We start from the raw sequence: 13,057 nt of genomic DNA, 5'->3' as shown, positions 1-13,057 counted from the left end.
CTACTCTAACTAATCTTTTTATATAGCAAGTCCTGCTTACAGGCAGAACTTCACTAGCGTAAGATGCTCTCGTAAAACAATGGAATAATTCTAAAAATAAGAAAATAAGTCTTCACTTGACTAAAAACACAACATTATTAGTGGAAAGGAGTCAGCATGTTTCAGCATCTCATGATGCCATCCTCTTCTTATTTTTAGTAGATATTAATTAGTATTTGACATGGTATCCCGTTTTCAAAGTTTATAATGGAATAATTATAAATTGTATAGAGACAATTCGTGACGTAAAGAAGGAAGTTCTTTATTTAGAACGTGAGATATGCAATTGAGATTTCCACGAGTGGGGTATGCCATGGACCAAAGGCTCTGAATGAGTATGCATTCATGTAGAGATTAAATGTAGCCATATTGTTGACTTTTTAATGTAGTCATTAATTGACCCCCCGTCCCATCCTTCTGGAACCCTCTGTGTGGATGTAAGGTGTCACGTAATAAGCTTAGTGTCCACTGGCAGTAAAACAAACATTGCGCAAGCCATCTTGCGCAATATAATTATCAGTGGACACTTTATGTACCTACCACAAAACGACAGTGAACCTTACAGTCCCCCCCCCCCTTATGAGGCTTCACGTCACTGTTGCTAAGGTTTTTAGTGACGAGGGTTTTACACTATATCCGGCGACAAGCTACGCCCCTCATATCCTCACTCCTAGCTTGAGTGGGGCGGAGAGAGAGAGAGGCTACGACCGTAGCCACCGCAGTCACGTTTCATATTGAACATTCGCACGCACGCTCGCAGCTCGCACGCACGCTCGCACGCTTTTATTAACTTAATTATTCATAATTAACACGTTAAGAGATCTTAGTATATTACTTATTCCAATTTGTCACTAATTCAAAAGGCCTCCTGCCTTCGTTCAAAGGTCTATTCACATTGTCATTCGTTTCTTATTCCCAATTGCTCAAAGTCCAAAGGCCCCTTGCCTTCGTCTTAATATTTGGTCGTATATTACTGTCTCTTACATATTTTGTTACTTGTCTTTTAATTGTTTAATTAATATCAATAAATCGTTATTACTATATTTGTTTATTGTTGAAACAAGAATCAAAGCCTTTATCATTTTCCTTTTCTTCCCCGAGATTATATCACCATACTGCGCTCTAACGACCCTCTGCATTATTCTGCGTCTTCTACGAACCTATCTTCCTACGAGTTAGTTGGACACCTCTTGATATAGGTTTTCGGTTTCTTTGGGTGCACCTTATAGACTCTTGGTCTTTGGCGTTCCCCATTTTAATCGGAAACACACCACGAGCTATATCAATTTGTCACTCTCATTGAAGCTCAACAGTTCATGTTTAAAAGTTAAAGGGTAAAACGAAACGAAAGTAATGCTACATAGGTATTCATAAATCTTTCCGCAATAACTAAGTACAAAATCAACTTATAAGAACCAGTTCCTTGGTACCATACTTTAAAAGGAAAGAAAAGGACTTGAAGTTTTAAAGAATAAAGCAATAAAGTATAATATATCCAACTGGTTTCTACTTGATACTATTTTTATAAAACTATAAAATGAATTAGGTAAGTGGAGAAAACCAAACACTACCCACTAGCACCATAGCTAGAATTACCAATGAAATGAAAGTAACAATGCCCACCAGCAACTTGATCATTATAGTCATAACAACTTCAAAGTCGAAATTATCAAATGCCACAAATCAGAAGAATAAAGTCACAGCAGACACATAAATTGAAACCAATGTGCCTCTAGCCAAACTAAGTGAAACGTAGGAAAATGATAGTGATGTGGGTGAAACATAGCCTCAAGCTTGGTCAGCATTTCTTCTAGGGACTTTACGTTAGGGTTTTCCTGGGAAAAAAAGACCGAAAGAGGAAATGAACGATGCTGATTTGAGTACCGCTGACTCTCTTTTTGAACAAAAGGGGTACCTAACCATTTAGAGGACACGTCAGTTCCCATGGTGTAGTGGACACTGCGCTCACCTTGCAAGCGGGAGACCCGGGTTCGATTCCCGGTGGGGTCAAAAATTTTATCATTCAAATGATTGATTCCGTGACTGGCTGTTGCGGAGCCCACTCAGCCTCGTGAGGAAAATAAGAAGCTATGTGATATAAATGCGCATAGTGACCGGTGCCAGCATGGTAGGTAAACATTGGGTGTTTGGATTATTTATTATTTTATAAATAAATTTTTTCTTCTTCTTACATAATCCTACAATGCTTGCAGTGAGCACAAAAAATTGTGACATAATAACACAAACAAATTGCATTTATTTATTTCGAGATTATTCAAATGACTTATCAGCTAGCTAGTTTTTATAGCACTTAGAATGTACCAATACCCGACGAATAATTTATTGAAGTCTGGGACATGTCATACTTTTTTTTTTTTTAATACTGCTTTTTTGACGGACTAAAAAAAGCACGTATTGCTATTACGTGGTTTGCTCAATCTCATTATATCTCAGCAAAACGGCAAGGTTATACCCTAATTTTCTTCGTGCTTTCATTCGCCCTCTAATGAGATATACCTAGGTAAAAAAAAGTTGTGATCCCTAGCATTTTTTTTACAGAGGTTTGATAGAGGGAACTAAAACTCCTGAGGTCTTATAGTCCCGGAATCGAAGAGAGAAAAACAGGATAGGGGAAAGCTAGTCGTTCCAAGAAAACTCCATTTCTGTTTCTCCATCGAACCCGCGACCTAGCGCTCACAAGGCGCGCAACCCTCTAAGAAAGTCACAGCAGACACATAAATTGAAACCAAAGTGCCTCTAGCCAAACTAAGTGAAACGTAGGATGACGTGAGTGTGGTGTGGATAGATTACATCGCAGTGATAGTAGACATGTGTAACAACACAAAGAAAAATCTTTTAGACAAAGAGAAAATAATGTTCACCCTATCAAATTATGAAAAAGAGTCAAATTAATCGTTCCAAGAAAACTCCATTTCTGTTTCTCCATCGAACCCGCGACCTAGCGCTCACAAGGCGCGCAACCCTCTAAGCTAACTAGGCTTACCGTTTCCCTCTCTACTCACCTGAACCAACTTATCCACCTGTTCTCCAAGTTGTGACGTCACAAGATGCACATCTCTAGCATTGAGTCGGGCCGAGCATGAGCCACACGTCCAGTCAGAATCATTGTCCAGAGGATTCACCGGTAATATCCAGCAGTCCCCTTGATCCTTGTGTTCCTGGGGGCAGACAAATTGTACCAATGTTTCGGTCAAATACTCAAATTTCAACAAGTCAAGAAAAACTTTTCTAAACGCTTCGAAGACGTCCCCTAAAGGGCCTAAAATTGTCTTCAGAAAGTCGAAGAGAGCTACCTTCTTTTTGAAGATAGTGAAGTGACCTGCTGAAGTTCTTGTAGGATGTCAAAATATACGTTCAAACGATTAATAATAAGAATAGATTATGAGGGGTTTGAATCTCATCATTCTCATCAAAAGCGTACCTTTTATGACCACTCATTCGGTTACGGAGGCTAGCTGTTTTGAGCCAAGTGGACTACCACTTGGGCAATTAGTCATGTGCTAAAACATGTAACTTGCTCTTCAGCTCGCTATACCTTTAGGGAGTTGACTGAGTAGTACACTGAAAAGAGTAGTACAGTTATAACACTCACTCACTCACGTTTGATTTCACCAATATTTATTCAGTCCTTGGGACTCCTGTTAAGCTAACAGCCAGTTAAGTTCCATTTAATTTGTATTGGCTTAACAGGGCTGTTAAGCTAACGGGCTGTTTGAGGCTGGAAAGTAGGTTGGTGAAACCCAACATTACTCTTTAAACATCTCAAGTTCAAATTCAACTTACATTCAAGCACTTCATAGCACTGAAGTAAGTGCCTAATTCAGTAGGGTCCGAGCACCGTTCACACGAACAGTTGAAATATTTCGTGATGGCCAAATGTTCACGTCTAGGCTGAGTTCCCCAGAGTGCGTTAGTGTACATGGTGCTTATGTGCGTGTCTCTGAAAACAAATAGTTTAGATTGCATCATGTTAGAGTGCCTGAAGAAACAAAAAACGAGACAACAAAATTCTAATGAGCAGTTTTTCACCGCCTGCCAAGTGTTTCACCGCCGTTTATTTCGTATCAATGAAACAACTGCTACATTAGACGCGTGTGGTCTGTGCCGTGGCATGCCCATCCCGTAGTATGCCCCTCATCAGATGAGCGAGAAGAGACACAACACTTGGGATTTAGGTGCTGGGTCAGCATTAGAACACCAGAGAGTAACCTGTTGTACATTTTTTTTTTTTTTTTTTAATGGAACTTAAGATTGTAAGATTCGAACCCGGGACCTTCTGCATGGCAAGTAAGAGCGTTACTACTGGGCTAATCATGCCCCAAAAAGTCAAAACTTACTTTAGGTTAAAACTTACTTGCTGATATTTACAGAAGCAATGAGATTGGCAACGTTAGTGCCCGGTTCAAACATATACTTGGCGTTAGGCAAACAGTTGTGTTCCATGAGACAAATAACAGAATACAGGCCCTGTGTATATCGGCCTATATCTACACCGTTCACTTCTATCACACCACAGATCCAGTGCAGACACTTAGCAGATGTATCATCCAGAACATCGCCAGGGAGTTTCTCTAGGAAGTTGGAACGAAGATATTTTACGATCGAGTCAATTTCTCTGGAAATAAGGGTAGAATTGAATGGATTATTATGCCTTGTTTATCCTGCTCGAATGGGATTAAAAACTCTGAAAAGTCCGTTTACCCTAGCAGCCTAAAGAAGATCTTATAAATTCTATAGGAATTTTGTATCATCCAGAACATCGCCAGGGAGTTTCTCTAGGAAGTTGGAACGAAGATATTTTACGATCGAGTCAATTTCTCTGGAAATAAGGATAGAATTGAATGGATTATACCTTGTTTATCCTGCTCGAATGGGACTAAAAACTCTGAAAAGTCCGTTTACCCTAGCAGCCTAAAGAAGATCTTATAAATTCTATAGGAATTGGATTGCGAACAAAATTAAGGAGAAGAAAAATGCTTCAAATACATATCACCGAAATACGCTAGGTGGCATAGCTAATGCTTGTATGACTTTTAGTAATAAAGGATTTCCCTCAAAAACGTGCCAATTAAATAACACTAGTTCTTACTCATAAACTTCTGTGCCAGGGCCTCTCTTGCTCATATGGGCTTCCATGTCTTTGAGCTCTTGATACTTCTTCGGACTTCTCCTCTGCAAAATCAAGCACCTCAATGGAAGAATGGCTTCGTATCTGAAAGAAAAAGTAGAAAATAAAACCCCATGTCAAGAGAGATACCTGAATTTTAGTAAATCTCTTTAAGATCTTTGAGAAAATCTCTTTTACCAATCCTTGATGCTTTAAAGGAGGCTGCAGCCAGCGGTGATAGCACGTTCAATACACCAGTTCTTAATGGACCAATTACTGAACTTAGGCAACGTTGCGCCAGCTTAGAATCCGGATGGGTGAACATCTGGCCAATCGTGTGCTACTGTATTTTCCCGGTGTTACTCAGGCTGGATGAGGTTGATGTGAGTAAGCGGGTAGCTTGACGCCAAATGGTGGGTAAAGCCTCCGGGTGAACATCTGGCCAATCGTGTGCTACTGTATTTTCCCGGTGTTACTCAGGCTGGATGAGGTTGATGTGAGTAAGCGGGTAGCTTGATGCCAAATGGTGGGTAAAGCCTCCCTCACTGAAGAGAAGAGCCTGTGTATTACGTTCAGAGGTCCAATGTTGAGAAGCCTAGAAATACTCCTCATGGAAAGAATAGAGTTTTCCTTTTAACCGTTCAACCGGGCACTCACGCCCACAATACAAGTCTTCCTGACATTATCCCTGACTCTCATTCCAACTGAAAAAAAAAAAATAAATAAATAAAAAATAAGAGAGAGAGAGGCTACGACCGTAGCCACCGCAGTCACGTAATATTTTATATTGAACATTCGCACGCACGCTCGCACGCTTTTATTAGCTTAATTATTCATAATTAACTCGTTAAGAGATCTTAGTATATTACTTATTCCAATTTGTCACTTCAAATTCGTGGTAGTATATTAATCTACATATTATGTATTAGATAGCGAAAGAAGAAATCATAATAAATACATTTTAAGGAGGAGGAGAGAATTTTCAAGACAGATACCCCTATCATTGTCCTAAGATTAAATAAAACACGAACATAATCGGAAGTCCAATCATCCAAAGTGTACGTACCTAGATTTAAAGTCAAACCTAACCTCACAATATTTTTACATATGGTCCACATGGACTTTGGTTATTTATTTAGGTCCGGGTCACTCCGGGTCCACAAAGTTCGATTCAAGTTTATCTCTCGGACTCACTTTGAGGCCCCGGGGGTTATTCATCCAACCAAAGAGATTCAAACTCCAGGGAACAATCGAGGACATTGTACTCAAATATGAAGAGCAGAGCCGAAAAATATTGATTAGGTACCTACTTCGGTATGAATTTTACGAATACATCGATATATCGCGAAAAAAAAAAAAAAATCGATTTATATTTTCGGAAAAAAGACCCCATAGGCATGCTACACCTGAGCGCAAGGCCCTTAAAGTAGTCTACGGTTTTAATCATGGTTTAATTTCAATATTCAATATCGATATAATTTTATGGCTTTTGATTTATCGAACAATCCCTAATCAAATTTTCTCGGCTCTGCCAAAAATTGAATCCGTACACTGCGATGATCACTGGGCGTGAGGGGTTTCCTTAACCTATGATATCATGATTATTACTGACCATCTTGTCTCCTTGAGGATGACTGTCGATGGACTTACTCTTGTCTTGGAATAGTCGTCTGGGCAGCTTGTGTTCAAGGGTCATAGAATTCTCTGGCGGGAGAGATAGGCAAGCGCGAAGGATGTTTTCAATACAAGACCGCTGTTGAGCCAAAGCGTTCACTACTGGGGTACCTGGCGAAGAGAAGAACTGAGATTTAGTGTGGCGGCTAAAAATACCCTGACATAGGTAGCAGTGAGATGGTTTCACTACTTCAGGGGTATCTAGTAACAAGGCCACTTCAGTTGACCAGGCATGTACAAGAGCCATTTTATTGCACAGATCGAAGAAAAATTAGAGATCTAGATGGATGTCTCTGTTTCTAGAGATGAAAACTAGATAAGTTTGGCGTAGATTTAGTGTGGCGGCTAAAAAAACCCTGACATAGGTAGCAGGGAGATGGGTTCACTACTTCAGGGGGATCTAGTAACAAGGCCACTTCAGTTGACCAGGCATGTACAAGAGCCATTTTATTGCACAGATCGAAGAAAAATTAGAGATCTAGATGGATGTCTCTGTTTCTAGAGATGAAAACTAGATAAGTTTGGCGTACTAAGAAATCAGTTGAAGTTAATTCTTCAGTAAAGTTTCCACGTACCTGGAGGAACCAGGGGCGCCTTACACAGGTAGGACAATATGGAGAGTACAGGATGGAAGTATGTATACTCCGCCACTGTCGGAGAGGTGAACTGAATCCGGGAGCTCAACTCTGCCAGAATGATGAGGTCTAGAATGAGTGGCGACGCTAGGAGGGAATCTTCGCAGGTGTTGTGCATGGAAATGGTGTTGTGTCCCCCTAGCAGGATCTCAGACGTGTATTCATCCAGGGCTCGCTTAGAATCACCTGTGGAAGATTGTACATAGTATGGGGATTGAAGTAATATCTTCGTTTCCGAGTGCGTTTATCGCAAAAAAAAGTATGGGGATTGAAAATAAAAGGAATCGATTTCCTTGAAATTTATCTTGAAAATACCGGCGGTGATAGCACATTGTACCAGTTCCTCACGGATCACTGAAGTTAAGGAACCTTACGCGTGGTTAGTACCTGGATGGTGACCATCTGGGGAATCGCGTGCTGCTGGGTTCCCGGCTCCAGTCAGGCTGGATGAGGTTAAATTGAGGAGGCGGGTAGCTTGTCACCGAATGGTGGGTAAAACCCCCGCCACGAGAAGACCTAAGTTGTTAAAAGTGACGTTAAATCCCTAAACATAAGTTACTTACCTACGTATGGAACATACTTGATGACGACAGTATGGTCGGGTTTTTCCCCTGGGCGGTACAGAATGGAGTTGGAGGCTACCATGTCATCCACAACATTGCTTTTGGAAATCTGCAAAGTCGATGCATAAGCTTGATTAGTCTTCTGCTAAGACCAGCCACTCACCATCAGGTAGATCTGACAGACGGACCTTTTCAGCCGTATCTGTCAGGTCTCAGGTCTATCTGATAATAATATTATGCACACATATTATGTGTGCGCACATATTGTGTGCTCATCAGGTGTCAGGTATACCTGATGAGGTGACCGGATCAGATGTACCTGTCAGGTCTACCTGATAATGAATGGCTGGCCTTGGTCAGAATGTTTCAGAAGAGAGATAACTACTAGGGTACTAGGCTTGGTTAATATCCAAGACATGTGCCACATAATTATAAGATCAGTTAGGTGGCACATGTCTTATACCCACAAAGTTCTTGACGGCAATGATAATATTAAGTTTAATACTCGCTTAGGGAAGCAAACAGAAAACCATTGATACTACACACGTCTTGTATAGATGCACAAGTTTAGAACACTTAATACCCGTAGTTCTCTCTAAGTAATTTTACCTCTTCCTTATTGTTTTCGCGACTTTAGCTTTCACCGACTGGTAATGGCAGAATTAAGAAAGAAATGAATAATTTTACCTCTTTTGATCGGAACTGTTGAGGGGCAGACAAGTTGTATCCATCGTTGTTACCCAGGTGATTGTAGCTGACGATAGACACGGGTTTGATTCCCGCTGTCACCAGAAAATCCACCAGAACGGACTTCACTTTGGTTTGGCCCGATTTGAAATCATCTCCGGCAATGAACACCTTTTTCTTTTCTGCCAAATCGATAGCGCCGGGGACAAACGTGTTCTGAGGGGCTCCGTTGATAGAAAGCAGGAGAAAGAGAGAGAGGGAGACATGGGATAGGAAGTAAATGAATGTTCAAGGGCATACACATACACTATACAAACTCACTAGATATTAATTTCCTAAAAATACCAGAGAGCAACAACAAGCTCCGTTGATATAGGTGCACTGCAATAGATGGAACAAACGAGGTTTTACTGTCACTTTCGCATTCCAAAGATACCTTTCTGAGTCTGAAGTCCCCAAAAGGCTGACCAATATTTTGCTATTTATTATGGGACAAAATTCTGATGGTGTGGGATAAGTTACTCCTCCGTTGATATAGGTGCACTGCAATAGATGGAACAAACGAGGTTTTACTGTCACTTTCGCATTCCAAAGATACCTTTCTGAGTCTGAGGTCCCCAAAAGGCTGACCAATATTTTGCTATTTATTATGGGACAAAATTCTGATGGTGTGGGATAAGTTACTTAACAGATTTTTTGTTTGTTTATTATATCTTTGACATTCAGCTTATTTACATGGAACCTCTAGCAATCTTCAGAGAAAACCTACTTACTCGGTTTTGACAGAACACCTAGCCTTGCAGTTCCTCTAATAAACAGCTTACCCCTTCCAGAATAGAAGCCACGGCAAATATTGTTGACGGCGACACCTCTGCAGCGTTCTTCTGAATGGACTCAAGTAAGTTCTCAGCCGTATCGTTCAGGCCTTGGACTATGTCAGAGAATCGCTCCGTGTTTGCTGTCCATAGCACGATGACTTGGTCATAGAAGCCACGGCAAATATTGTTGACGGCGACACCTCTGCAGCGTTCTTCTGAATGGACTCAAGTAAGTTCTCAGCCGTATCGTTCAGACCTTGGACTATGTCAGAGAATCGCTCCGTGTTTGCTGTCCATAGCACGATGACTTGGTCGAGAGAGTTCTTCTGTTTGAAGTCACGAATGTCGCGACGAACTTGATCGAGGACTTCTTGTTTGGTGCCCGATAGTACGTTGTCAGCTCTGCCGGCCTGCAATCAGGATTAGGGCGAAGAATTAGTCAAGGAGTGTAGTTGTACGAGTGTAAGGTATTCATTGGCTTTGTAATAGGAGGGACCGTGATTTGAACTTTTTTAATCTCAATAAAGGTACATGTAAATAAGAATGCACACTGGCGTGCTGAGGCCGGAACTTGGCCTGTCGCACTGCCGTGCGCCTAGATAGGAAGGAAAACGAATATATCTCATGTAGTAGGAATATAAAGGTAGATGTTTCCAAAGGAGAGTTATTAAAGGTGTGTCCACACATACTCGACGGCCGTCGACTAAGTGTGGACACAGCTTAAAACAATTAAAAATGAAAGTGTGAAAACTGACGAGCTTTTGAGAATATTCATAATCACGTCAGCAGTTATTTGAAAGCATATATGGGGCATTGTGGACAAAGCCCACGGGTGCAAAGCTAGAAATTGAAAGCACTCACCTGGTTGGCGGCGATGAATTCGGGGAAGTAAATGGAAGGCCGAGGTTTCATGTGTTCCATATACGGGCGCAGTTGAATTTGAAGGTTAAAATCGAGGACTTTGGACCTCTCCATTGCATCGGCCAGATTAACAGAGGAAATGTCCCAACCATCGAGGACTATATCATCAGGATCTACCATGGGCAGTAATGAATTCATGGGGACGTAGACATCTTTCCCTGATGAGTCCATGCCTAGACGCACGGTGGATGATTGGGTGATGGATCCATACCTGGAAAGGAGTCAACATCAGTAAATGGTTTCTTCAAATTAAATTGATCCCAAGGGCAAGGAAAACCTAGACCCTTGACAAATGGAATGTACCTGAAAGCATGTGATGGAACACATCACTCGAGATCAGGGAAATGGTTCTTTGGTTAGTCCTTATAAACTCCACTCTTTCCCAAGGTCCGGCCGGCCGTTTACATCCTACTCGGCCCCGGGGCTAACTCCAACAATTCGACAGTATAAGTAAAGCATGTGCTATAGTACTACACTGTAACACTGGTTTTTGGTCCCCTTGGGGGTGGAGCCCGGGAGGAATCGGACCAGATGATCCCCCGTGAGCCCTGCTCTTTCCCACTGAGTGAATCCATTACGGGGTGGCTAACGCCCATTAATAAATTGTCGTCCGCGCTGATAATTAACGTAGTGATATGTTTGTAATGTTATCTTGTTTTGAACAGTTACCAATGATATGGACAAGAGTACTTTGAATAAAATATGTTTATCAGTATGTTTATGTTATACTCAATAGTTATACTTTGTATACTTTTTTTGAAGACGTTCCACTAGGAAATATTTGGAGCTGCTCTAACGTAATTGTCACCACATTTCAAAGGTTATTAGAATGAATTTAGTACAGATTCTGATACCACTGGTGGATTCAAGATACGGCTAAACCTGATCCTTTTAAAATCTGACCTCTCAAATGCAGATGTGCACGTCTGAAATTATCTTAAGTTGGAGGCTACCATGTCATCCACAACATTGCTTTTGGAAATCTGCAAAGTCGATGCATAAGCTTGATTAGTCTTCTTCTAAGACCATCCACTCACCATCAGGTAGATCTGACAGACGGACCTTTTCAGCCGTATCTGTCAGGTCTATCTGATGGTCTGTAAAAAAAAACTAATCGATCAACAACACTGGAACTGTTGTCCTATTTACTACCAAATGAACTCCACAGAAATTCAAAATCCCAGTCATTATTCCAAAATCCAGTGTTGATTGAAAAGCTGAGCCTTCGAAGTCACACAAGAGACCCAGTGCAGTCGATAATTTTTGCAGATCTCTTTGCAAACAAAATTAGCATCGCGAACTGAACTCTTTAACGTTATTTGAGGAAAACTCGTTTCTGCACGTGCACAGAAACGAGTTTTCATTAAATAACGTTAAAGAGTTCAATTAACGGGACGCTAATTTTGGTTGCAAAAATTCGCTGTTATTTTGTTTCATTATACTCACCAGTTGGGCTTCTTCAGGCCATCCTTGGACTGCCAGCACAGGTTGTGTTTATTGGCCAAGATGGCTCCTGTCACGGTTGATCCATTATTACCTCCCCATCCTATTAGCATCACCCCAACTTTGGACACCTTCCTCTGTGTTCGAATGTTAAGAACACTTGATGTGGGTTTACACTGAAAAAAGGAGGAAAGATAGGATTGGATTGAATTGAATATACCTACCCTGTTTATCCTGCTCGAATGAGACTAAAAAGTCCCTTTACCCAAGCAGTCTAAACAAGGTCTCGTCACTCGTGTATTTTATGGGTCTAACAGCATAATACATAAAGGTTTATATCAAGCAACTGAAGGATGGTAATGCTTACGGCTCAAGTACGAGTGGTGTACACGTGTCGTGAGATTTTTAAAAGGGAAAGCTAAGACCAGGGGTGGCCATAACGTAGCTCGATCTTGTGCGGCTGTCTAATCATTGTTCCTACTTGTTGAAAAAATTCTCTGAAGATTAGAATTTCCATGAGACCGAAATCTAAAGATTGTAGACCAAAATTTCCAAAAATTTCTCCGACTGCGTGGCTCACCCCGAATCGGCTTTTTGGGATTGCGCCTCCCGAAGGTAAGGTTAGTGGTCACCCCTGCTATAGACCCACATACAGCCAATCTGCTGGTGGTCTTACCCTGTGTCCACACATAATCGACGCCGTCGATCGACCAGGTGAAGAGGTGAATCTATGTTGTCAAGGCAGTGTACGGTCGACGGTCGATCGACGGCGTCGACTATGTGAGGACATAGCTTTACAATCCAGGTTAAATAGTATGAAAGGCTCAGTACTCAGTATTGTGAGGACATTTGAGTAAATATGTATGTCATGAATCTTTGTGGTAAGGCAGAGAGCTTTCTCACAACTTTGTGGGTATCACAATATTACATGTCTTTCATTTACTCAACCATCATATTTATTATCGCTCGTCTCTTCGACTTGTAATGCCGCCACTGGTCGCTACTCGATTAAAGTAGCTACTCCATTGTCCTCACGAGGCTGAGTGCACCCCGAACTCCAAGCACAGAGCCAAAAAAACCTCGGCCCCGCCGGGAATCGAACCCGGACCTCCTGGGTGCAAGCCTAGTGTGATACCCACTCGGCTAAAT

General features: G+C 41.4%; 2 protein-coding genes across 2 annotated transcripts; both read right to left on the bottom strand.

Annotated features, from left to right (window-relative positions):
• Positions 1-1,736: 1,736 nt before the first annotated feature.
• Positions 1,737-5,273, bottom strand: LOC103509557 (SET domain-containing protein SmydA-8-like). The gene is made up of 5 exons (XM_008474180.2): positions 5,150-5,273; positions 4,415-4,675; positions 3,844-4,000; positions 3,063-3,218; positions 1,737-1,874 (listed from the first exon to the last, which is right to left on the bottom strand). Exons 1-5 carry the CDS (start codon positions 5,194-5,196, stop codon positions 1,737-1,739), a joined length of 759 nt encoding a protein of 252 aa, XP_008472402.2. The 5' UTR covers positions 5,197-5,273.
• An 886-nt stretch (positions 5,274-6,159) lies between these two features.
• LOC103509554 (inositol-3-phosphate synthase 1-B) lies at positions 6,160-12,133 on the bottom strand (the record flags this gene model as incomplete). Its single annotated transcript, XM_017444226.2, has 9 exons — positions 6,160-6,952; positions 7,417-7,662; positions 8,040-8,148; positions 8,727-8,950; positions 9,251-9,269; positions 9,551-9,651; positions 9,801-9,954; positions 10,406-10,676; positions 11,912-12,133. Coding segments are annotated over 9 exons (1,549 nt in total), but the record flags the coding sequence as incomplete, so codon positions are not given.
• Between the last annotated feature and the right edge of the window lie 924 nt (positions 12,134-13,057).

This window comes from Diaphorina citri, unplaced genomic scaffold (assembly GCF_000475195.1).
Source record: "Diaphorina citri unplaced genomic scaffold, Diaci psyllid genome assembly version 1.1 scaffold510, whole genome shotgun sequence".
Classification (NCBI taxonomy): Eukaryota; Metazoa; Arthropoda; class Insecta; order Hemiptera; family Psyllidae; genus Diaphorina; species Diaphorina citri.
This window is presented reverse-complemented; position numbering and strand designations above follow the sequence as displayed.

Excerpts from the sequence above, each read along its gene's own strand:
- LOC103509557 (XM_008474180.2), bottom strand. The coding sequence starts at position 5,196 with ATGGAAGCCCATATGAGCAAGAGAGGCCCTGGCACAGAAGTTTATGA. Across the intron at positions 3,219-3,843 it reads GTGCTATGAAGTGCTTGAAT|GAACACAAGGATCAAGGGGA; the intron begins GTAAGTTGAATT and ends GTCTGCCCCCAG. Across the intron at positions 1,875-3,062 it reads AGGTGGATAAGTTGGTTCAG|GAAAACCCTAACGTAAAGTC; the intron begins GTGAGTAGAGAG and ends TTTTTTTCCCAG.